Source organism: Festucalex cinctus, chromosome 10 (genome assembly GCF_051991245.1).
Source record: "Festucalex cinctus isolate MCC-2025b chromosome 10, RoL_Fcin_1.0, whole genome shotgun sequence".
NCBI lineage: Eukaryota > Metazoa > Chordata > Actinopteri > Syngnathiformes > Syngnathidae > Festucalex > Festucalex cinctus.
This window is the reverse complement of record NC_135420.1, coordinates 29548008-29574130: the sequence shown is the minus strand read 5'-3', so window position 1 is coordinate 29574130 and position 26123 is coordinate 29548008. Positions and strand designations below refer to the sequence as shown.

The 26123-nt window shown below is 46.2% G+C and overlaps 1 protein-coding gene across 5 annotated transcripts in view; it reads left to right on the top strand.

The window, feature by feature from the left end:
• Positions 1-742: 742 nt before the first annotated feature.
• The window catches only part of frem1b (Fras1 related extracellular matrix 1b), a 32216-nt gene continuing 6835 nt past the window's right edge, over positions 743-26123 (top strand). For 2 of the 5 annotated variants that reach the window (XM_077534232.1, XM_077534229.1), the window contains exons 1-25: positions 743-979; positions 1976-2059; positions 3805-4064; positions 4171-4265; positions 4797-5053; positions 5237-5439; positions 6118-6441; positions 6957-7065; positions 7164-7295; positions 9963-10307; positions 10805-10947; positions 11458-11654; positions 12292-12619; positions 12696-12904; positions 12988-13081; positions 13637-13889; positions 14761-14949; positions 15036-15224; positions 15744-15940; positions 16207-16411; positions 16789-16933; positions 20855-20996; positions 21137-21341; positions 23598-23862; positions 25664-26093. In XM_077534232.1, coding sequence (XP_077390358.1) covers positions 805-979; positions 1976-2059; positions 3805-4064; positions 4171-4265; positions 4797-5053; positions 5237-5439; positions 6118-6441; positions 6957-7065; positions 7164-7295; positions 9963-10307; positions 10805-10947; positions 11458-11654; positions 12292-12619; positions 12696-12904; positions 12988-13081; positions 13637-13889; positions 14761-14949; positions 15036-15224; positions 15744-15940; positions 16207-16411; positions 16789-16933; positions 20855-20996; positions 21137-21341; positions 23598-23862; positions 25664-26093 — 5175 coding nt within the window. In that variant the 5' untranslated portion in view covers positions 743-804. Of the gene's footprint in view, positions 1018-1975; positions 2060-3804; positions 4065-4170; positions 4266-4796; positions 5054-5236; positions 5440-6117; positions 6442-6956; positions 7066-7163; positions 7296-9962; positions 10308-10801; positions 10948-11457; positions 11655-12291; positions 12620-12695; positions 12905-12987; positions 13082-13636; positions 13890-14760; positions 14950-15035; positions 15225-15743; positions 15941-16206; positions 16412-16788; positions 16934-20854; positions 20997-21136; positions 21342-23597; positions 23863-25663; positions 26094-26123 lie in introns of all 5 variants that reach the window. The other 3 variants (XM_077534230.1, XM_077534231.1, XM_077534233.1) reach the window with 3 other exon arrangements.

The window sequence follows — 26123 nt, the reverse complement described above, 5'->3', positions numbered from 1 at the left end:
TTTGTCTCAAAAATTACATTTTCGTTTGAACCTCCCAAACACAGCAAGATTTTTTTTCATCTTGGCCAAATTTGAAGCTGGCTGTCCTTGGCGTGACAGTTTGCAATGCTAACATGTTAGCATGTCCGCTCAACACAACTTGACAAAAACATCAACTTCCATTTGAAAGAAGATGGCAACATTTTAAATTCATTTTAATCGTGTGTTCTACACAAAATATGTATTTAGTGAACAAATGGGGGGGGGGGGAAAGCTAATAGAAAATTGACATTAATTTCATGTAATTTGAAGGAAAGTCTTTTTTAAATGATCTGTCATTGTTTTGGGGAAATGTTATGTATTAAAAGTATTTTTGATATCAGTATTTGGTAATGCTACTTAAGGGTTGAGGACTCGTAGCCTACTGGTAGTCTGAAAAAAGTGGTATTGAACACCTCTGCTCACATTAATACATAAATAATAATGTAAATAATTTATTCATTACCAATCATTATATGTTTATATATCACATTTTAGTCACATTTATTTTATTTCGAAAAACACAAGTTTTATTTTGTAAAGAAACCGGAAGTAGTGCTCTGCAATACTCACGCTCGCCTTACAACGCTATTGTGATGAGCGCTGGTTTCTCCAGTCCGGTAGGTGGCGATAATGCACCGGACATTGGTTTACCAGCGCCATTTAAATTAGGAAGACGAAGAAGAAGAAGAAGGAAGGGGGGGGGGGGGGGGGCTTCTGTTTTCTCCCGTGTGGCTGTAAAAGAAAGGAAAATGTTTTAAGAACCGCCAAGGAAGCATTTTATTTATGAGCCAGGCTTTTCAGTTGGTTAAGGCCCTTCATTGGCTAAGTTTTTTTTACGATGCAAGAAAGAGTTGTGAAGCTCCAGTCTTCCTTTTCCTTCTCCATTTGATGGTGACGAGCCGCCCAAGACGAACAAAATGGAAGTCGACCACATTTCCGCTGCTGGGGCCGCCTTGTGGTAGGATTGTGCCAATCTTGTTGATGAACAACAACAAGGTCTCCTTTCTTGATGCTTTCCCATAACTTTGGACTATTTTCCCCCTTTGACTTTTGAATTGAACTCATTTGGAACAATTCAATAAGATTTTTGAAAAGGACACTTTAGTTTATTTTATTGACAATTCCGAACGTCTGACATTTGTGATATTTCCGCAATGCAACACAGTGCAAATGCTTCCTTTATTGTATTTTCCTGTGACTTTTGACGAGAATAAAAGCAGACAGATTGTTATAGTAGTCAATCGACACATTTCATCACATTTTGAAACCAAAAGAATTGTCATAAATCGAAATTCAACGATCCAAAGTCTGATGCTTTTCAACGGACGGCCTTCACCCGCCATTTTTTATTTATTTATGTATTTTTTTTATTTTATTTACGTGTTTGTTTGTTTTTTTACAGCTGTCACAAAAATGAGTTGAAAAATTCAGCTTTCAGAAAGTGTGACTGGGTTTTAAAGGAGTTAGGGTTTCAAAGTAAAGTTTCAAAGGAAGCTTTGTCTTAAAATGTTGACAATTTTTGTTGACTAACCCCAGATGAATAAAATTTATAATTAATAAATAAATTTATAGTCGACTAAAAATGGACTAAATCAAAATGAGATGAGCTGGACTAACGGTGATTTAAAAACTAACAAGCGTGAGTGAAATTGGACTAAAACTGAGACAAAATTTCAAAATGGCTGACAAAATGAAGACTGGTAGGTTTATATGTACGTATGTTTTTGTGTTGATGAAACTCAGCATTCCACAGGTGGGTCGGCAGGATTCCTAATGTGGGACAATCAAGTGGACAAAAGGGGAATGTGCACACAGGCGGGTGGCGGGTGGGGTGGGGGTCTGTGGGGGGGCCCAGCAGAGGAGGGAGCGTGTGTGTGTCAGTGGGGGTTTTGGGGGCAGCTTGTAAAAGTTGAAGTCTTGAGCTCTCACTTCCTGTCTGCTGTCGAACTGCCAGGACGAAGGACGAGCGGCTCGTTGTGGAATTTGTTTGTGAGGGAGGACGTTGACGTGCGACATATCGGGTCACTCCACAGTCGAGGTAAGCGAACGCGCGCACAGCCAACTTGGCCGCACTTCCTGTGTGCTGTCACGTGACTTGCAAAGTGATTGTCCACATGCTCCCGTGGAATTCAAATTCACCCCCCTCCTCCTCAAAAACAAACCAACAACAACAAAAAAGGTGTCTTCTCCCAACTTGAATATGTGAAACAAAACAAAAGAAAGTTGTTGAAGTGACAAATGGGTCTGTGATTAAACGTGTGAAGGGACAAACGAAGATGTGACGCGACACAAAATGTTGACAAGAGCACCTCCAGCTCAGCTCAGTGAGTGCCTGACGTTGACGCTTGCCTCTCTTTATTATTTCCGTCATTTCATGTTTTTCACTTTTCATTTGGTCAACTTGTAGTTGTTTGTGACGTGACTTTGTTGTTGTTGTTTTTTTTTGTCTTCTTGTCTGGAGTTGACATTGCTTCCTTTTCTTGTTGGAAGTGATGAGGCATCTGTCTGTTCAGCGTGCACGTTTTGCTGCAAAGAAAGTTTTGGTTTATTTATTAATATTAATTATTAATTGGAGGAAAGTGTGAAGAATGCTCGTTTTTGACGTGGATCCAACGTTGTTGAAGCTCCAGCTGACTCTCTCTCTCTCTCTCTCTCTCTCTCTCTCTCTCTCTCTCTCTCTCTCTCTCTCTCTCTCTCTCTCTCTCTCTCTCTCTCTCTCTCTCTCTCTCTCTCTCTCTCTCTCTCTCTCTCTCTCTCTCTCTCTCTCTCTCTCTCTCTCTCTTTTCAATGGGTGATACTTAAGCACAAACTTTAGCTATTAAGATTCTGTGCTTTGAATGAGAAGTCCATATGAAACTATAACTTGAAAGGACAATGACAAAATAAAAACAATAAGAAAGTGAAATAAGAATAGAATAAACTAAAATAATAGTAACTGACAAAACAGTAAAAACAAATACTGAGTGTTCCTGAGTGCCTCTTGGGGGCAGTGTGGTGCCATGCAATCATTGGGCTACACACTTATAGTGAGTACAGAAGAAAGTTGCGATTTAATTCTATTCAAATAAGTTGTTTTTTTTTTCACACATTGGTAAGAATTTGTGCCTTTTCGTCGTGTTAGGTCATCTGTGGGTTACCACAAGATTTGTGTGTGGATATTCATTATTTGAAGGAAAACGCTCCCGAAGTTGATGCTAACGTACTGTTAGCGTTCACTAACTTCCTGTTAGCGCTAGGCTAACGGATGTTTTAAAAACGGAACATGTTTTGTATTTAAATATACAGTGGATGCCATTCTTAACATTGTGTATTTAGGTTTACAGTTAACTCCAACTGCGGTACCATTCAAAAGCTTAAAGGATGCTTATGAACAACAGAATAACATACGCGACACCCTTGCTAGTTGCTAATGCTACGCAAGCAAAATGTTGCATTCAGGGTACTTTCACAGCGTTGGAAACTTTGGTTTTCTTCAATACATTTTAAGGGGAAAATAATCGTCTATTTGGCCGATGTTTGAAGGCCGATAATCTGCCAACCGATTAATCGGTTCGGGCTCTAGAAGCATGTCTATGCTTGGATGCAATATGAAATTTGCCAGTATTAGCAGTAAACAAAAGCAAAAACCGATCATGTCAAACTAAACACAAGCGCTACGTTTAGTAATGACCAAAGAAATGTTTCACAAACCGATTAATTTACAACCAGTTGTCAAAAATATCCATATTTGAAAAGCTGATTCAAAGGAATGTTTTTGAGTTGACTCTTTGGCGTGCGTAACAGGAAGTCTTTCAAGCACGCAACTTCCTGCCCGTCTGCCCAAGATGGCCGCCGCGGGCATGCTCCTCCCACTGCTGCTGCTCGCCCGGGCGGTCGCCGGCGGCGTCGTGGAGGTGAACGCGGGCATGGAGGTGGCCAGGGGCCGTTCGGCCTTCCTGTCCAAGGAGCAGCTGCGGATTGGGACGGAGGCCGACGCCCTCTGCAAGGTGGAGGTGGTCCTCAACCAGCCAATCACGCAGCGGGTGGGCCGGCTCACGCCGCAGGTCAGGACGCGCCCTCTCGTCGTCTTCCTGTTATCTTGATTGGATCGGTTTTTGCGCTCGTCTCGTCGATGTTGTCGTTTTCGTTTTTTTATGTTGTTGTTGTTAGGTGTTTGACTGCGACTTCCTGCCAGAGGAAGTCATGTACCAGCACAACGGAAGTCCTCTGCTGGACAGCGACCAAGTCCTCCTGCGGGTCTACAGGTCAGTACCAACATCTGGGCCGAGCTAGTCTTAGTTCTGAGTCAAGTCCTGTTGACCTTATAGGTCAGTCCTGTAGTCCGGTCCCGGTCCTGCATCTACACCAAACTCATATTAGCTCAGGGGCCACAAAGAGGAAAATAGATTACCAAGTAGGCGGGATCGGTCAAATAATGGTATGATAGGGGGGTGCCGGAAAAAAAAAATCGATTCTCATAAGAATCGCGATTCTCATCAGTACAAAATCATCCACAAAGGCCCATGCATTAAATTAGACTAAAACGAAGGACATTTTTGCTATCATTGGAGTTAGTTTTAGTTTTGTAAACATAAAATGTAGTTTGTTAATTTTCATTTTCAACTCATTCAGTCCCAAAAGCGTGTAAAAGCATTTTTAAATACTTCGTCCTCGCCTCCCAAAAACGGGTTTACACGTTTTTTGTTTTTTGTTTTGTTTTTATTGCAAGAGCATACAGAAAGCTTTGATGCAGCTTCAATGGAAATTAGTGCGAGAAGTGACAACCTGTGTTGCAGGTTGGGCTCTTGGGAGACCCGAGTGGAGTCGGTGGTGATGCAGGTTCGCGTGGTGGAGCGCTCGCCCGGCCTGGTGGACTTGGGGCCGACCCCGCTGGTGGTTCCGGACTTCTACGGGCTGTCCAACGCCATCGACCGCTCGGTCGTCAACATCCCAGGCCGGGACGGCGCGGCGTGCACCGTGCGACTGGTCGCCGCCGCCGGAGTCCTGACCGCGGGTCAGCTGGTGCGGGAGGACGATGCCCTCCAGAGGAAAGGTGCTGCGCTGCGCCTAATTGTCACATTTGTCAATTAAAAAAAGTCTGATTTTCATTGGGCTGTTTGTTTTATCGGCGGCAACCAAATGTTTTGCAGTTTCCCATAAAAACACATTTTCACGTGCCGACAAATGAAAACGAACGATTCCGTATTCTTTGTTGTGTTCGCCGGGCGGCCTCCAGGTGGCGATGCGGCGGCGCCGCCCTGCCCGGGCAAGCGAGCCTGCGCGTCGGGCACCAAGGAAGTGTCTTTCCTGAAGACCAGCTGCCAGGACTTCCTGAGTTCCGGCCTCAAGTACCGACACCTCAGCCCCCCCTCGCCCGACCTCGACTACGTCGCCATCAGCGTGGAGCTCAGGGAACTGGAGACCAGGGCTCTGCTGGAGGTCAGGGTTTTTCCTGTGTACAAAATTTCGAGGCACCTTATTTGCTCGGGAATGCTTGAACATGATAATAGTCATATTCTTATTAGAACTATTATTCTTATGATTGAAAACATGGAATTATAATATGTTGCCTGTAAAAAATGAACGCGAGTCAGTTTGAATTTCCCGAATACATTTAGGGATGTTCAATAGTAACTAGAGCTGCATGATATTGGAAAAACATGAAAAACAAGCAGTTCATGGCAAATTTGTATTCATATCATTTCGACTTTCTTGTCCCAGATCGTAAATCGGTGGCAGGAGGACGACGATGATGGTTTCGGTCACCACTGCGAGTAGCGATACCTTAAAATAAAATTGGTATTGGCACCGTTACCGATACGATCATAGTCAGGATGGTAACACCTCTGCCTCAATTTGAGCCAGGAAAAAACATGGAGGTTATATCCAAAAATACTAATCACGACTTTCCTACTTGACTGAGTGATCCGAACTACTCGTGCTAGCATTGGCGCTAGCTCAGTGCTAATGATCAGAGAGAAGCGTTGACATGTTTGTTGGCAGTCATGAGGTGTCAGGAAGCGACACCTTCAAGCGCTTCAAAGTCTTGTTGTTATTCTGCGTGATTGTTCACACGCCAACAACGCGCTTGTGCGTTGTCCCCTCCCGTCCGTCCAGGCGGAGTCTGTGTGGCTGCCGGTGCAGATCGTCGGGGCCACGCCCAACCAGCCGCCGCGGGCCGCCTTCATGGCGTCCCTCATCCTGGAAGTGGACCAGTTCGTCCTGACCCCCATCACCACCGCCACGCTGGACGCCGAAGACCCCGAGGGCCCCAAGGACGGGCTGGTGTTCAACGTGACAGTCCCGCCCCCGCGGGGCTACGTCACCCACCTGGACCAGCACAACAAACCCGTGGGCTCCTTCACCTGGTCCGACCTGCACCACCTGAAGGTGGCGTACCAGCCGCCCAACAGCAGCCGCCCCGCCCGCGACAACTTTCAGGTAACTGACGCGAAAGATGTCACTTTCAAATGGACGGCGTATTCAACACCTGACTTTTCATTCAATCTGGGCTAGCTAGCATACTAATGATTGCTAGCAACTAATTGATGATTTCTTTCATAAGATAGAGATATTCAGGGAGTCCTCGAGTCAAAGCGCACTCGACCTGAGACTCCTGGTCCACCTTTTGGGCTCCTCATCCACAGTGTTTTTTCCCCCTTTTGCGCTATTTAGCCCTTAGCTAGTGCCAGCGCTTGTGCGCTTGTTGGAGTATCTGTGCCTTTTTCGCCCTCTTTTGTTTCCACATTGCGCAAGTTTGGTGGGCGAGCTCTTTGCCAAGCTAAAAAAAAAAAAGCTGTTTATTTATTTATTTATGTATTTATTGTTTCAGAATTGTGGGAAATGTAGTACTATCAGTACAAATTGTGCTTGCTAGCATGCTAGCTTTTCGTCTGGGGTATTTTTCTTCAGGCACATTCAAAGACGACGCATGTGCTTTTTTTTTTTTGAGCTAGATGGAGTTCCAGTCCTTTGACCCTTCCTTTGCGAGCAGTCCGCCCATCGTGGTCCACGTGTCCATCAGGGCGGCGGAGACGGACGCGCCTCGGGTGTCCTGGAACACGGGTACGCCGCCAGCAAAAACGGCAAAAGCCAACCAACCGTCCGTCGTTCTTGACGGCCGTCCAAGTCACGCAAAGTAAACCGCGCCGACGTCCGCTCAGGTCTGGACCTGCTAGAAGGTCAGTCGCGAGCCATCACGTGGGCGGAGCTGCAGATCGTGGACCGCGACAACATCGACGACGTCTTCCTGGTGGCCGTGGATGGTCCCGAGCACGGACGCCTCCTCGTCGGAGGTGAGCGCTCGTCCCGCGTTCGCCTCGTTTTTACTTTTTGTGTGCGTGCGTGGTGGAAAATGGATGGTGGGGCTGGGCCACTGACCTGTATGTATGACTGGATAGCCGATAGCTAGCCCATATGCGCTCGTGCAAGCCGTTGAAGTCTCATGGCGGCCATCTTGCTCCTCCCACCTCACCAGCAGACTACTGTATCAACTATACGTTATATGTACAGATGAGGCATATATAGCTCGTAGGCAATTAGGATTAGGCCGGAGGCTGGGTGATCACTATTTTTTAAAGTTAAAAAAAAAGAATAAGTGGACGGCATGTGCTGCTTTGAAGACCACCTTTTTTCTTTTAGATTTCCTCTTGTTTATGTTTAACAAATGTAAAGCACCATAAATCATGCTCTTTCCGCTAAGTACTGTCTCAATTATTCTCCAATTTCGATACTGTACATGTATCGGATCGTATGCCGATAAATGTTTCTTGGGAGGAGCAATATGGGGGCTTCGCCACCTCAAATGTCTTGACCTATCAGCTATCTAGTCATATATATATATATACAGGGAGTCCTCCAGTTTCGTCGGAGTTCGGTTCCTACTCTAGCGATGTAACCCAAATTTCGTTCTAAAGTAAAATTTCTCCAATAAACTCAATATTTACATCAAAATAATTAGCATTAAAAAAAATCAAAAAATACATAAAAAAAGATGCTGTCCAACTGGAGGCCAAGTCTTTGCTGATGTTCGTCGGTGTTTCTGCGATCTTTTTTCTGATGTCTAGCTTGGTTTCCATGGTCATTGCTTTTGTTTTGGTTCCACCAACATTGACAGAAGACGTCGTTTTCTTCTTCTTTCGCGGCGGGCGAAAAAGCCAAAGACACTCCCACAAGTGCACAAGCACTAGCACTAGCTAAGGGCTAAATTGCGGATGAGGGGAAAACACTGCGGATGCGGAGCCAAAATGGCAGATGGGGCCAAAATGGTGGACCGAGCGTCTTAGGTCGAGTGCGCTTTAACTGGAGGACTCGATCAGTGGGCTGGGCAGATTGCTGGACGTACTACATGCCATTTCACATTCACATGTAGCAACATGCGAGTAGCTTGCAGGCCAAATCATCATCATCATCATCATCATCATCATCATCATCATCATCATCTTCGTCCCCATTGACGAGCGAGTACGAGTGTATTTCTCCCAAACTTGATTTGCGTGTCAACTTTTGCGGCGTCGTCATCCTCATCTTGGTTCGTCCCCGTGAGGAAGGAAGGGTGGCGTCCCCCAGGGGCGGGGAGGGCGGAGCCCTCGTCTCGCGTCCAACGCCTTCAGCCAATTGGACGCCGGCCTGCCTGCCCGTCTTCCTGTCCCGCCCGTAACGCCCCCGCGAGCGAGCGGCGCTCGCTCTTTCTCGGGCGTCGGGCCCAAATGCACCGCCGGGACCAATTAACGCCATTCCCTGCGTGCGTCAAAGTGTGTGCGTGTGTTAGCGTATGGCGGCAACAGTGATGATGTCATCATTTTTTCAAGAAACTTGACCTTTGCCGTATGAAATATTGAAGGATCTGATATCATTACATTCATTGCAAGCAAAATTTATTTATTTGTGTAAGTATTTTTTTTTTCAAATATATAATGGGCAATAATAGACAGTGTTAAATGAAAAAAAAATAAAACACTAATTTACATTAGAATATAATGAATGGTTACATAATTAAAATAAAATACAAGATATTAAACATAATAAAAACATCACGTGTGTGTACCTAAAAACATAATTCTTTTGTTAAATTAAAATTCAATTTAAAATTAATTGATTTTTTTTTTTAATGATAAACTTTTAAATGTAAACAAAAAACTTTCAAAATTTTTGTGAGGGTGTGTCTGTCGTGGAACTGAAGCGTCGGCGTGTGCGCGAAAGGCGTCGCCGTTGTCCCCCGTCTGCGCGTGCGACGCCTTCAGCCAAATGGCGCCGTGCCTGTCCCGCGTACGGCGCCCGCGAGCGGCGCCCCCGTCGGGCTCCGCGCCCGGACCGACGCCACCTTCGGGCCCAATTAGCGGTACGGCGCTCGCGCGGACCGGCCCGCCCGCGTCCCCTCGGCGGCGGCGCTAATGAGTTAGCGGATGGCGAGCGCTCCGTTTCCTCAATCTGTCACGTGACCCGGGCCTTCTGTCCTGGCACGCGTGGCCGCGTTGGCGCCAAAAAGCGGCTCGTCGTTTCGCTAATTGAATCAAAGTGCCAAAGTGTGGGCGTCGCCGACAACACGCCGCCCGCTGTTAGCGTTAGCGTTGGTGTGGCGCCAGGGAGGCCAGCCAGTGACATGCCACGCTGACCGCTTTTTTTTGGGGTGATGGGTCAAAATGCGCCAAGTGGAACTGCCAATGTGGCGTCAACATTTTTGGACTGCCAAGAACGTTCGTACTTGTCGGCTAAATGCGAAAAACTGCACGCATCCGTTGCCATTATGGGAAATGAAAACCATGCTTGCAGACCAACGTTATTTTAGTGAACTCAAACTAACAGAACAAATACAATTCCAAAAACAATTTTGTTAACGAAAAAAAATTAAATTGAGAATGCCTGCCATTTTGACTCAACTAAAACTAACGATAAAACTAAAACTCACAAACACAATTTTCCTAACGATGACATGTCTGTGATGCCGACGCGATCGCCCGCAGGTGCGAAGGCGTTTGCGTTCGGCGTGCGCGATCTACGCGAGGGCCGCGTGGCGTACGAGCACGCGGGCGGCGAGAGCGCGCGCGACCGCGTGCTCTTCCGCATCAGCGACGGGCGCCACAGCCTGCGTCACAAGTTCCCCATCAACGTCCTGCCCCTCGACGACACGCCGCCCTTCCTGGTCAACAACGTGGCGCTGGAGGTGCCCGAGGGCGCCGCCCTCAGGCTCCGCCCCGACCACCTCCTGGCCTCCGACCTGGACTCGGCCGACGACCGCATCCTCTTCAGCGTGGTGCTGCCCCCGAGGGCCGGACGCCTCTTCGCCAGGGACCGTCCCCGTGACCCCGGTGAGACTGACTGACTGGCCGTGCGTGCGTGCAGTGATTGCACTTTTGTGTGTGCGTGCATTGGTGTGTCTGTTGACGTGTGGTTTGCATGTTTTTGTGCATGCATGCGTGTGCCAAAATGAAAAAAAATCGATTCTCATTTAGTACAATTCAGAATCAATTTTAAATGTCCTAAAATGGATTTGATTTCAATTATTTTCCACGGGGAACGCTGCTCATGTTGTACCCGATTTGGCCACTGAGGGGCAGCGTGGTTCCGTGCATTCTGATACACAGTTCAGTTGTAGCCACATTCAAGAGTAAAAGGAAAAATCAACTTATGCCAATAAAAGTTGATTTTTACATTCGTTTTGCATTTTTGTGTATTCATGCTTGTGTTAGTGTGAACATTTTTGTGTCCATAAATAAACGTGCGTGTTCATTTTTGCGTGTAAACGTTTGTATGCTTTTTTTTATGTTTTTGCATTTTTTTTTTTTCCTGACATCATCGCCAGCAGGCCTTCCCATCACGTCCTTCCTCCAACGCGACTTGACTCGGGGTCTCATCTTTTACCAACACTCCGGAGACGAAATCTTCCACGACTCCTTCCACGTCACACTGGCCGACGCCCACGTGCCGCCCAACCTATCGCACGCTTACGTGAGTCCAAAGCCCCGCCCACTATCTCCCGCTGTCGCGCTTTTGGAAAAGGCTCGGGCTTATAAAAGTTTTGGAATTTTTCATTTGAGTTCTTTTTGAGCATTACTTTTCAAATGTAGTTAGTTTGAATTCGTTTGAGTTATTTCATAAATGCTTAATTTTAGTTAGTTAGTCAAAAGATGTCATCTTTTGGTGCTTTTCTATTGGCTGCTGCTCGATGACGTCACTTCTGCATGACACACTTTCAAACGTCTTTATTCAAGCGGTTCATATCCAAATAAATGCACTTCAAATCACATTTCAAATCATTCCCAAAGGCTCATTATGCGTTCAATTCATTACCAAAGAATAAAACAAACGACATATTTGCTATAATTATCGTTTTATAAACATAAAACGTAGTTTCAATTAGTCTTCATCTATTTAAAAGCATTTTTAAAGCGTTTTTTTTTGTTTTGTTTTTCTGTTGGTTTTAGTTGACTCAAATAAGGTTGCTTGTGTGTCTGTCAGACGGTGTCGGTGGTGGTGTTCCCGGTGGAGGACGAGCTCCCGGTGGAATCGGCCGCAAGCGTGCGCCACCTGACGGTGGAGGAGACCCAAGTGGCGTTCATCACACGCGCGCACCTGCGCTTCACCCACGTGGAACACCCGGACGCAGACCTCAGCTACACCGTCACCCGGCCCTGCTACAGCCCCCAACAACCCGGGTGAGGGTGGCACACACGCCGCAAACAAATGCAAAAATGAACTCAATACTTACATTCAATTCATTCATATGTAGATATAATAATTCAATTAGCTCATTGCCGCTTGCATTATGCCTCATGCGTAACATCATCACACTAACGAGCTAATTCAAACTCAGAAATTCAAACTTGGAAATTAAAATTCACAATTCAAATTGAAACTTACAATTTAAATAACTTCAGAAATTCAAAATTAAGAATTCAAATACAAACTGAAAAACAGATTCATACTCATTAATTCAAACTTGGAAATTCAAAATCAAACTTGGTCATTCAAACCTATAAATTCAAGTTCATACTCAGAAATTACAATTGAATGAAGGAAATTTCAATTCAAACCTGAAATGTCAAATTCCAAATCTGACATGACAGTCTTTAGCATTCAGTTTTTTGCCATCGCGCTAAGAAAGCTTGCCTAGCGTGCTTTTTTTTTTTTTTCGTTTCAAAGACATTTTAGCATTGTTTTTATTTTGCAAACCACATTTGGCCTTGTTTTTATTATCGTAATTGTCAAGTGATCAGCTTCCGTTGAGGAAAAGGTTTCGTCCTCATTTTCGTTGACGAGAGCAGCACATCTGTTTTTGATGTGCATGCGCAGTTTGATGGACGCCGGTCGCCTCTTCTTCGTGGACAGCGGCGCCGCCCTGAGGCGGGACCCGACGGCGCCGGCGCTCAAGTCTTTCACGCAGGTGGGTCGCCGAGCACACGATGCAACGACAGGTGGCGCTGACCCTCCGTTGCGGTTGTTGGCGCGGCAGCACGCGGTGGACCACCTGAAGGTGGCGTACATGCCGCCCCTGGAGGACATCGGACCCGAGCCGCTCCAAGTCCGCTTCGTCTTCTCCGTCGGCGACCGCGGAGGCGGCGCCGTCAACGACCTCGATTTCAACATCACCGTCACGCCCGTCGACGACCAGTCGCCCGAGGTCACGACCTCGTCGTCTCAGCGTTCGCGTCCGTCATCGTGTAGTCGCTGATCGACGTGTGCGTGCGTGCGCGCAGGCTTTCAGCAATTTGCTGCGCGTGGAGGAAGGCGGCACGGCGTTCGTGACGGACGAGCACGTGCTGGTGCGTGACCGCGACACCCGCGAACCGGACCTGAAGGTGGCGCTGGAGCGCCCGGCTCGCCGCGGACGACTAGAACTGCGAGGGCGAACCCTGCGACCCGGAGACGCGTTCGTGCTCGCCGACCTCCGAGGACTTGCCGTCAGGTGGCGTCTCCGACATCCGACCTACACCCACACCCCGCCTACTTCCCCCCACCCACGTTTCACCGGCTCCGCCCGTGTCGCAGGTACGTCCACGACGACTCGGAAAGCACCGAGGATGACGTGGGTTTGCGTGTGACGGACGGCGTCAACGCCGTCCTGCTGGATCTGCTCGTCCACGTACGTATCTGAGCTCGTCGCACCTTCCAGGTTATATCATAAAATAATATATCATCTTATATAATATATAATTATAATAATAATGATAATGATAATAATAATAATTTTTACACTTTATTTAATTTAATTTAATGAAATTTATTTATTTAATTTTATTTATTTCATTGTGCAGCTGTAAAATTAATCTCAAGCAATTATGTCAGGTGAAAACTAAATTATTGTCAATTCAACATGTTCTTTATTTTCGTCAACTAAAATTAGATTAAAACTAAAATACAACCAGATGACTAAATTACCACTCAAACTTTAATAAATTTTCATCAAAAGACTATAACTAAAGCTACATTGAAATTTCTTGTCAAAGTTAACACTGGTTTAAAAAAAAAAAAGAAGAAATCTCCATTTCTAATCAACCGACCTCTGGCCAATCAAGTTACACTCCCACTCATCACGTGACACTGTATTTGAGAAAAAAAAAGAAATCTTGTTTGAAATAGAAAGGTAAAGTGTGAAATTCTAATGGAAATGGAACTTTTGTCACGCGTCGTGTGACAGGTGGTGCCCGTGAACGACGAGCCCCCGCAGCTGGGCGCGGGCCTGCGCGGCGAACTGCGCTGCCCGGAGGGGGGCCGCGTCCAGGTGACGGCCGACTACCTGGCGGCCACCGACCGCGACAGCGAAGATGCCAAGCTGAGCTACATGCTAGCGCGCCGGCCCGCCAGAGGCGAGCTGCGCAAGGCGGGGCTTCCCGTCGACAAGTTCTCGCAAGAGGACCTCCTGCAGGGTCACGTGTTCTATGTGCACACGGGTGAGGTGTCGGCACGTGGATGCTAACGTTAGCTCATGATGATAAGATAACACGCTCCTGCAGGTGCGCACAAGATTGCAAAGCTAGCACACTTCACATATGTCAGTATGCTAAGTTTGGCTAATGTTGCTAAGCTAACACAACAAAACTACATGTATCAGTCTAACAGAACTGCGCAGTCATGCTAACTTTGGCTAATGTTGCTAAGCTAGCACACCTGACCTATGTGTCATGTTAACTTTGGCTGATGTAACTTTGTATACTATTGCTAAGCCAATACACTTGACTTACATCATCATGCTGTCTAATACTATGGTTAATGTTTCTAAACAAACAAACAAACAAACAAACCAGAGCTAGAACATCAGGCTAACTTTAGCTAACCTTACGACGCTAACACATTTGAAGATCATGCTAACTTTGGCTAACATTGCTAAGCATATTCTCTTGAGGTACATCATCATGCTAACTTTAGCCAATCTTGCTATGTTAACACAACAGAACTACACAGTCATGCTAATGTCTAATGTGACAGAGCTAGCACGCCACAGCTACATCATCAAGCAAGCTTTGGCTAATGTTGCTAAGCTAACACACCTGAGCTAAAAGTCATGTTAACTGATGTTGCTAAAGATTGCTATATTAAGCTAATAAACTTGATTACATCATCATGATTTCTAATGCTACGGCTAATGTTTCTAAACAAACAAACCAGCGCTAGAACATCAGGCTAACTTTAGCTAACTTTGCTAAGCTAACTCACGTGACCATCATGCTAACTTGGGCTAGCATTGCTAAGCAATTGCACAATAGCCACCATACAAGAAGCTGTGCCGAGCTTGACAACGCAACTTCCTGTTGACGCGTTCAGGCGGCGAGATCGGTCCCGCTCCCGCCTCCGACACCGTCACGCTCATCATCTCCGACGGCGACGCGGGCGGGATGGACGGCTGTTGCCACGGCGACGCCCCGCCCGTCCCGCTGCACGGCACACTTCCCGTGTACGACCTCAATGTCACTCTACTTCCTGTCAACAACAAAGTTCCCAGCGTCATCCTGGGTGAGTTTGTTGTGCGTGCGTGTGCCGACACAAGATGTTCGGCAAAAAAACCCCCAAAAAAAACACAAGATGCTCGTCAACCACAGGAGCATCCATGTTGGCGGTGGACGAGGGTTCGCGGGCGTGTCTGTGCGGGGGGGTCCTGGGGGCCTCGGACCCCGACAGCACCCCAGAGCAGCTGACCTTTCACCTGGACGCCAAACCCCTGCACGGCTTCCTGGAAAACGTTCAGCCCACGCCGGGATACGAGAAGAGCAACGCCGGAATTCCCATAGGTCGGCAAGTGTGCGTGCGTGTTGACATTTTTTCGGCAAGTCAACTTTGGGATAGGATCAGACGACAGCGTATTAGGGCCACGTGTACATTTTGAGGGTGGGGCAATAAACACGCAAATTTGCCATTTTAGAAAGTTTCTCAAGAGAAAAAAAACCTCAAATTTGCGACTTTGTAAAGTGGCAAATTTGTGAGAAAAAAACTCGTAAATTTGCGAGTTTAGAAAGTGGCAAATTACGAGTTTCAGAAGTGGCAAATTTGCGAGAAAAAAAAACTTGTAAATTTGAGTTTTGAAAGTGTAAAATGTGGAAGTTTATAAAGTGACACATTTGCGAGTTTAGAAAGTGGAAAATTTGTGAGAAAAAAAACTCGGAAATTTTCAAGTTTCTAAGTTGGCAAATTTGCGAGAGAAAAAAATGTAAATTTGCCTCGGACTCGGATGCAAAAAAACAAAAAAAAAACGCACACACATTTGAGACACAGTAAGGCCATTTTGAAAAATGTCGCCGATGTCTCGTCAGAGTCGTTCAAGTTGGACGAGTTGACGTCCGGCTTCATCAACTACGTCCAATCGGAGCACAAAGGGGCGGAGCCGACGGTGGACCAATTGCTGATCAGCGTGAGCGACGGCCTGCATCACTCCGCCTCCGTCCCCGTCTACATCGTCATCAATCCCACCAATGACGAGAAGCCGTCACTGCACCTGGCCAACTTTACCGTACGTCGTGTAACGTATATTAAGAGCGCTGTTGTGTTCAGGGTTATTATTTTTTTCATTTTAGTTAGTTTTGATTTCGTTTTGAGTTTTTTTTATTTTGATGGTGCTTCTGTTAGTTTTGATTAGTTTGACTTATTTCATAAATGCTTAGTTTTAGTAAGTTTCAGGATAGCTTTTCTATTGGCTGCTGCTCGATGACATCACTTCTGTGTGACCCACTTTCAAAGGTCCTTGTTTGACTGAACCTGCGTTGTTTTTGTGTTCAGGTGAAGGAGGGGGGCATGCGGGAATTGACCCCGTCCCTCCTGGACGCCTTTGACCTGGACGCCCCGCCGGACGAGCTGACCTTCAGCCTGACGGGGGCGCCGGCGCACGGCAGCCTGAAGGCGAGCGCGTCGTCCCGCCCCGAAGAAGAATCCGGCGCTTCCCTCGTGGCCGTCACCTCCTTCACCCTGCGAGAGCTGCGGCAGGGTAAGCTCCGCCCCAAGGTTATTCGAGTTCACCAAAACTCATGAAAAAACGACAACTCAAATTCCAAAAAACAATTTCGCTAGCGAAATCAAAAACTACTAAGTGAAACTACATTTTATGTTTGCAAAATTGACTAAAACTAATTATAATTATAGCAAAATTGTCCTTGGTAATGGATTTAATCTGTGAGCCTTTGGGGATGATTTCAAATGTCAATTGAAGTCCAAAAGGAATCCCATAAAAAGTCCAAATCTGATTTTTGTTCCGAAACACAATCGTAACATTTGGAAGATATTTTTTTGGAACCTCTTCATTGCCGATGTGAAAAATGAGTGTTTGATTCATGTGTGTTTTTTTTTGTGGCATGAATGTATCAGGCATGCGCTTGTGGTACGCGCACGACGACTCTGAGAGCCCGCACGACCGTCTGACACTGCGACTGACGGACGGTGTCCACTCGCTCAGCGCCACCGCCGCCGTCGCCGTGCTGCCCGTCGACGACCACCCGCCACGCCTCCTCAAGTACGCGCCATGAGGTCACTCGCTCGTCATTATTTGGACCAAAAAGAATGGTCAAGGAAGCACCTTGTAATTGCAACCAAAAACCAAAACAAGTAGGATGGCATTTTCTGCAACGTCGCCCCCTGCTGTGGACGGAAATTCCCGTCTAGGTGCCCCCTCGGGCTCGCATTGCCAACATCGCCTGTTTTCTAGGATCGAATGTCACGTGACATTCGAGTCAATTCATGTTGCCCAAAACGCAAGATTCACGTTGGGAGCAAATCCAGACGGAAAATGTTGTGTCACTTTTGAAATGAGCCTGATTGGGGGCGGGGCATTGAGAGCCTGGTGGGCTGCCAGGCTGATAACATAGTGGGAGAAATTTCATATTTCATAAAATTTTCTTCTTAGTTTCAGTATTAGTTTTAGGTTGTTTTTTTTTTTAAGTATTATTTGTGCACATCATTTCAAAAACATCATGGGAGTGACATCATCTTTTAGTGCTTTCCTATTGGCTGCACTTGTGTGTGACACTTTCAAACGTCTGCATTCCGCTTCATATCCAAATAAACGGACTTCAAATCTCATTTCAAATCATCCGCAAAGGTTCATTATGCATTCAATTCATTACCAAAGATTTTTGCTCTAAATATCGTTTAAAAAGCATTTTAGTTCTTATTTTGGAATTTTAGTTTGAGTTTTTTCCTTAGTTTTAGTTGCCTAAAATAATCTTGAGTTTGTGTCCTTGCTTGCCGCCGTTTTGTTTTTGTTTTTTGTTTTTTTGTAGCGTTCGCTCACTTGCTGGCATGTGTAAGTTTTGAAATTGTGGTTTTGTCTCCGGGTGAGACGTCCCTCCCTGCGCCGCCATGCGTAAGAACCTCGTTAGCGACGAGCCGGCAGGAAGTGGCCGTCACGAGGGGGGGGGGGTCGAACATGTGGCGGGTCGCTCTGCTCCAGTGAGCGAGCGCGCCAGCAAATCTTTTCATTTGACTGAGTGATTGGGAATTTGCACCCTTGACTGGCTCCGCCCCCGCGCCCCCCGTTCGGAAGCCCTCCGGACGAGGGTGGCGGTTGGCCGGCGTTGGCAAGCAGGCGGAACAAACGCGAAGGAACGCGAGCGCTTGGCAGATGCTCGTCGTCGTCGCCGTCGTCGTCCTGCAGGACGCTCCTGCCTGGATTTTACTTCCGAGTGACCACGCAGACAGACGCTTTGTCGTGTTGAAGACCCCCCACCGCTGGTGTCGGCGGGCGGTTGGGGGGGCACCTGCTGTCACACAAACATTTGCGACCCGCTCCGTCAGCCCAGCTGCTCGTTTGCTGTCGTCCTGACCTGCTTCCTCGTTAGCGCTCTCCTTTCTTTTCCTTCACGCGTCCTCATTTGTTTGGAAATGGAACCAAATTTCAACAAACAATTTGACATCAAACAGATAATAGAGAAATTTGACCATAATTATAGCCAATTATCAAACAATTTGACAAAATACAAACAAACAAAAAAAGAGCTCATACTAAAAAAACACTATAGTGTGCTTTTGTACAGCAATGAAAAATATCAAAATATTTATTTTTATATATTTGTATTTAACGTGAAGTGTATATATATATATATTAGGGGTGTCACGATTCGCCAACTCCACGATTCGATTTAAATTTCGATTTTGGGGTCACGATTCGATTTTTTTTTTTTTTTTTTTTTTCCCGCTCCCCCACTTTATAACACAGAGGCATATGCTTCTGTAGGCTAAGGCTAGTCTATGATCATTGGTTCTATTCATTGTACAGTAAATCTTATTTCAAAAGATCGGCTACATATAGGTGATGCAATTTCCATATTATTTTTGTGTAAATTTATGTAATATATGATAATTGACATTAGGCAGGAATGATCAAATTCAAAGAATTTATTTACAATATAAAGTTAACCGTCTTGTTCTTACTGAAGTGTAAAATAAAAAATAAAAAAACAAAAACAAAAAGTCACAGTGGGTGCCTGCCATCTATTGACTGTTTTTGGTTACAACAGTGTGCTGTGCGTTCCTCTTAAAATAATGTGCAATGTGCAACAACAACAAAAAATATATTGTATCCAAAGTCATGGAACAAATACAGCCTGAACAAACTATATCCCAACATTTACAGTTGCTGGGCATACTGTAGCGTGGTTCAAGTACACTAATTAAATGTTTGAATCCAGCGTTTTCCAAGGCTGCAGGTCTGCTGCTATAAATAGACCTATGGATCTGGCGTTTCGCGCGAGCTGAAGTGTGTGGAAGTTTCACTGTAAATGAGGATGAAATAGTTGGTTGGACCGTTGTTTTCCCACTTCTAGTTGAATTTGATAAATCTAAATCTTTGTGATGCCTGCGTAAATGCCCCGTCATGTTTGTCGTGTTTCCCGTTGTTACGGCTGGCGGCTCGGGCCCGCCGCCGGCTCCGCTCCCCTAGTATGTATGTGTGTGTTTGTGTCGGCTGGTGCCCGTATAATGGTACTTCAGTTTGAATGCGCCAGCGCGACACTCTGATTGGAGGACTGTGCCAGCGCGACACTCCGATTGGACGACTGTGCCAGCGCGACACTCCGATTGGACGACTGTGCCAGCGCGACGCTATTGTGTATCCGTGTATTATACCCCTATTAGTTATTGTTTCTCCTCCGTTCTGTCAGTTCTGTCAAATGCGGTTATTATTTGTTCACCTTCCACTTTCACTCCCTTGTCAAACCCCTGCCTGAAATTTCAATTAAAACTACTCAGATGTTAAAGTCGACCCGTGTTTATCTACTCTATATTTTCTGTTATTGTGTTACTTCCCTTCCCCTTGACGAGCCGGGCGTAACACCGTGGCCGAGTACAGTACGCGCACATAGCATATCTTGCAACTGTGGTCTTTTTATCGACAACGTGAACGTTGTCGACATAACTCACCGGGAACGCAAAATGTTTCCAAACTGGTGACGAGAGAAGCGGGAGCGGCTTGAAGCACCATTGCTGTGTCTGTCCGCGCTTGCCATCATGACTGCAGGAGAAGTCAGCTAACAAGTGCCGTTAGCTAGTAGCTGAATGGCTGCGTCTCATTTGCTTTCCTGGGAGGTGGCGGTGGCGGCGGTGGCGGCGGGCGCGGGGGGGGGGGGGGGCATCGAATCGTGTGTCCTCTCTTCTATTTCGATGCTCGAAATCGTGACGTAATTTCGATCGATTTCGATAAAAAATCGAAATCGTGACACCCTTAATATATATATATATATATATATATATACTGTATTGTTATTATATTATAGAGCTGTATAATAATTACATATACATCTAATGTGTTTTTGTAAATTAAAAAATATCAAAATATAATCTACATATTGAGGCACTAATGCACGCACACATTGAGTTCCTCCACATATTGACTGGCTTCACAAGAATATTACTTATTATTCATCTGAACATTAGCGTGGATTTGAAACATCGAAGGGCCAAAACATGCCATGTGAAAATTCAACTGCACTTAAAAAAAAATAAATAAATGCACAAATGCAAATCAATCTGACTTTTTTTTTTCAACATATTTTCTGCTTTTATTATCGTGACATGATGATGACAAAATATTGTGGCAGTTTTAATATCACGATATTTATCATTTAGTATGATTCTGAATTGATTTTAAATGTCCCCAAATCAATTTTGTTTTCATTATTTGACACTGTCATGCCCTTGTCGGTGTGTGCCTTCTATTGGGAACGCTGTTCATGTTGTACCCAATTTGGCCACTTAGGGGCAGTGTGGTTCCGTGCCTTCTGATACACAGCCAAGTTGGAGCCACATTAGAAGTTAATAATAAAAGTGGAATTGCAGGCCCAAAAGTTGGAATTGACTCAAAATGTTAAAGATACTTTTTTTCCATCACATGTGGCCTCCTTTTTCATGTTCTTTTTTTTTCTTTTTTCTGCATACGCAGGAACGCCGGCGCGGAGGCGGAGCCTGGCGAGCGCCGGCTGCTCTCCGCCGTGGTCCTCCAGGCCGAGGACGTGGACACGCCCCCCCAGGGAATCTTCTACCTGCTGCACGCCGCGCCTCGCTTCGGGAAACTGCAGCTGAAGGTCACGCGAAACCACTTCCTGCTTTACTTCCTTGTTGCTTCACTTCCTGCTTTACTTTTGCTTCGACACGCTTCCTTGTCGACTCGCCGCTTTCCGTAACATCAACAACGTGTCGACGCTTCTGTTTTGTTTTTTTTCAGAGCGAGACGGGCCAGAAGGAGCTGGCGGCGGGTCAGAACTTCACTCAGGACGACGTGGACGCCAACCGGCTAAGCTACACGCCCCGCCTGCACGCTGACGACGATGGGTTCAAAGGTCACGACAGCTTCCGCTTCAGCCTGAGTGATCTGGAACACCAAAGCTCCGCCCACACCTTTGACATCACCATCAGCACCACCCACAAAGGTCAGAACTTGCCTGACAAACGGGACGTGCATGACAGGAAGGGGCGGGGCTTAGCTGGGCAACGAGAACCAACGTGCATCCTCATTTTCTTCATTTGCTTCCTCGTTTTCATCCGTGCGTCCTTGTTGCATTCCTCCATTGATGTCACTATCGAATATTTTTAGAATCGATTACTCTATCAATAATTTTTTTTTAATTTTTTTTTATTAATAGACTAATCTGATTCATTTTGATTTTGCATGAAAATGTATTACAAAAGCATTTTTTTTACGGGGGATTGATGTACTCTGTTACCCGTTCGGTCATTGTTTTCCGAAGTAAAATCAGATATTTGTAAATGTGTTATTTGGATTCGATACAGATGATATTCTGTTTTTTTTTTATGAATTACTTCAGAAATCAGTCAACAGTTACTGTTGATATGCTGACATCAAAGAATTTGGACCATTTTCAATGGAAAAAATGCCTCCAAATGAATAGTCAATTATTAAAAGTAGTTATCGATTAAGTTGATTGATTACTTGTTGATTAATCAATTAATATTGACAGCGCTGGACAATTTAAAATAAAAAAGTCTCCAAAGGATTACTCGATGATTAAAATAGTTGTCGATTAATTTGACAATCGATGACTTGTCGATTAATCGCTGAAATTTGACATTCCTTGTTTTCTTCCTTATTTGCTTCACCTGCTTCCTTGTTGACTTTGTTTGTCTCCTTGGTGGCAACCCACGTTTTTCCCACGATTGGCCCGACGCGGCCCCGGTCGGCCCGTGGCGCTCGTCGCCGGCTTTGCGGCGGAGCGGCAGGCCGGCCGCGTGCGCCAAACACGGCGCCTTGGCCGCGTCGGCGCCGTCTCATCTATTATTGACGGCGGCCGACGTGGCCGCTTTGCCAGTCGGGTGAACACGGCCGCCGCCCGAGACCCCTTCCGCGACACCTCGGGACCACCCGGGCCCTTCTGGCGCCCACCCGGGGATGCGGCCAGCTCAATTATTGACAAGCCGCCAGCGCGACTTTTCCTGTGGTGACGTCACACGTGCGCTTTCTGCTTGCCGTCAGTTGACTTTTCTTTTCATTTGTTTCCTCTTCTGCATTTATTTCACTTCCTCGTTGGGCTGTGAGTTGGCGAGTTCCTAGCTTACGATTAGATCCGTATCACAATTCACCGGTTACGATTCCAGACCGATTAATCTCCATACGAATCTATACGTCGATTGTCATTTATTTCACTTTCCTGTCGGGTTGTGAGTTGCCTCGTACCAAGTTTACGATTTGATCGAATGAAAAAAAAAAGGACATTTTTTCATTAGACAATAATAAAAAATAAAATAGAATTTTAAATAAAAATTACATTTTTCATGTGTCAAGATAAGCAAACTGAATGTATTCTTAATTAATTTTTTTGGGGGGTTTTTTTTGGTTTGTTTTTTAAAGAGCTCAGAATTGTTCATTTGGTAGTCTTACCGATTCAACGTCTTATCATCATTGCTCTTTCTTTTTTTGTGTGTGTGTGTGTGTGTGCGTTTGCGTGCGTGCGTGTGCGGGCAAATACGTATAAATTTATACTCCTTAATTCACCAAAAACCTTGTAAATATCCCATTACCCTTCTCCTTAACCAGGTACTTCAGAATCTTGCCAGAGTCGTGAGGTTCAAATGGTCAGGAGACCAGAGAAAAGGTCAGAAAAAATAAAGAGAAAAGAAAGATAAATCAAAGTGAAATCCAGCACCGACCAAACACTTCCTGCCAAAAAATCAAAGTCTTACGCCAACCCCGGAAGCCTCTAAATTCCAGCAAATTTAGCGAGATCTCAAGAGACCAGAGGAAAAACTAAAGAGAGGAAGGAGGGAAGGATCGATAAGGCAGAGTGAGATCCATAGAAGCCAGTACATCCAATCCATCAAAGTGAAATCCAGCACCAACAAAACCCCTCGTGCGTGGTTACAAAACCAGAGTCTTATGCCAACCCCAGAAACCTTAAACTTGAACCTTAAATTGAGATCTCAAGTGACCAGAGGAAAAACGAAAGAGAGGAAGAAGGGAAGGATAGATAAAGCAAAGTGAGATCCACAGACACCAGCATTCTTAATTAATTGTAATTACATCTCAATAATGTTCAACTATTGGATTTTAGTTGAAAAATGTCATATGATCATTTGAAAACATTTTTTTTTTTTAAGCACACAATTTCTGAGGAATGTTAATTGAATTGGATGTCATATTTTTCTGTACGTCTTTGCGTTTTCCGGTTCAGGCGAGGTGCGGGTGTGGACGGGCGATGTGCGCGTGTCGTCGGGCGAGCGCGCCGTCCTCAACACGGACGTGCTGCGGGCGCAGGACGGCGGCGGGCGTCCCGAGCGGCTGGTGTACACGGTGACGGCGGCGCCGCGTCACGGCCTGCTGCACGCCGCCGCGCGACCCGGCGTGCCGCTCCGCAACTTCACGCAGATGGACGTGGCCGCGCAGCGCGTCTGCTACACGCACGACAACGACCGACGACACCGCGGCGACACCTTCAGGTCAGCATTCATTTGGAAATATGTCAAAAACAGCATGGAAGTGACATCATCTTTTGGTGCTTTTCTATTGGCTGCTGCCAGATGACATCACTTGTGTGTCACATGCTATCAAACGTCCGCATTATGCATTCAATTTATTAACAAAGACTAAAACCAACAACATTTTGGCTATAATTTGAGTTTTGGAAACATAAAATGCAGTTTCAGTTAGTTTTCTTTTTTTTACTTATTTTCTCCCCAAAACGTGAAAAAACGTTTTTAAATACAGAGTCCTTGCCTCCCAAAATGTGTTTACACGTTTTGTTTGAATGCAAGAGCATACAGAAGGTGCTCTGATGCAGCTTCTGACATGAAGAGGTGGCTTAGAGCAATGGAAATTATCTTTAAAAAAAAACAGCCAGCAGGTGGCAGCAGAGTATAAGCTATCTCAGTGTTTTTGCCAGGAATGTTTGTTAGTTTTGTAAACATAAAATGCAGTTTCAGTTAGTTTTAGTTTTTTTTTAACTCATTCTCTCTCAAAACAATTTTAAATACTTCATCTTCGCCTCCCAAAAACATATTGTTCGTTTACACATTTATTTATTTTTTATAATGCAAGAGCATACAGAAGGTGCACTGATGCGGCTTCTGACGTGAAGAGGTGGCTTAGGTGGGTTTCCCTCCTAAAGCGACCCGACCTCGGATAAGCGCTAGTAAATGGATGGATGGAAATTTCAACAAGCTTCAGAAATTGACGCCTCCATCGTCTGATTCCACATTACGTACAGTATTGGTACAATTTAACGTTGAATATCTACTTTCCCCAGTCATTTTCAATGGGACAGACATTGAACGCTTTCCAAGTATCATTTGCCACGCCCACTTCCGTACATATAACTTATCATCATTATTAGCATTATTATCTGATACTGCTCGGTGGCACAGTTGCTAAAGTTCATTGTCCAGCAACCAGGAGGTCATCGTTTCATAATTGATCTCTCAATTGACTTCATACGCATTCCGCATGCATTCAAATGTCAACTTTCAGCATTCCCTCGCAATCAATCACAAACAATCGAAAAAAGAAAAAATGAAAATGAAAAAGAGCAAAAGTCAATCAAATGTGTTTTCAGACAAAAGGAAGGCGCTCAATTTAATCGGAAAAAGAATCGTGCAAACAGGAAGCGATGGCGTTAAAGTGTCGACAGGAAGTTGGCCAGGCGCTCCGTCGACGGGCGCCAATTTGGCAGCTGGCGGACGTTTCGCATTTTGGCACCGAGACGCCAACGAACCAACGAGAACATGCGTGTTGCCGTGACAACAGATGATGAATGCTCGCCATCACGGTTGGCGCGCCGGCCAAACATGGCCGACGTCGCAAGCAGATGTTGGCACTTGCGTGCGCGTGTTTTGTGTGGCGAGAGGCTGGCGGCGCTTTTGTCAGCTGATTGGCCGCAGGCTGGAGACGCGCGTCGGCTCCATCGAACATCTGGCCGGACGCGTGCGTGTGCGTGTGCGTGTGTTTTTGTCTTTGGGTGTGTTGTACATGCGCACATGCTTGAGTTTGGGTTGTTTGCGTGTGCGTGTTTGTATGTGCTCGACCATAACTTCGACGCCGGTCGGTCGTGCGAGTGTGACGATATATCAATATTGTATTCAAATTTGTCTCCCAATAGATGATGGATACGCCTACGCGAGTATCGCGATATTTGTAGTGAAATATGCAGCTACGAGAACGGCTCCGTTGTTCGTTAATTATTGCGCAATGACTTGGAAACATCAACTATATGTTTTACTTTTCTGCTTTTTTGTCCTTTGCCAGTTTTGTGGTGAGCAACGGCGAGCGCTCGCAGGCGGCCAGCGTGCACGTGTCCGTCCAGGCGTCGGACCGCGTCCCGCCCACCCTGGAGGCGAACGCCGGCGTGCGCGTGCGCGACGGCGGCGAGGCCGTCATCGGCGCCGAGCGCCTGCGGCTCGCCGACGCCCGCGCGCCCGCCGGCGAGCTGGCCTTCGCGCTGATCCGCCCGCCGCGACGCGGACGCCTGCTGCTGCGCGGCGTCCCGCTGGGCCCGCCCCCGGCCGGCTTCACCCAGGCCGACGTGGACGGGCGCCACCTGGCGTACCGGCACGAGGTCGCCGCCGCCGGCCGGCCGCTCAACGACAGCTTCCTCTTCCTGCCCGGCGACGGACGCAACCGCGGATACTTGAGATTCGGGCGGCTCAGGACCGAGCCGGACGTCTTTCACGTGCACGTGAGACTCCTCCCACCCGTCGCTTTTGGA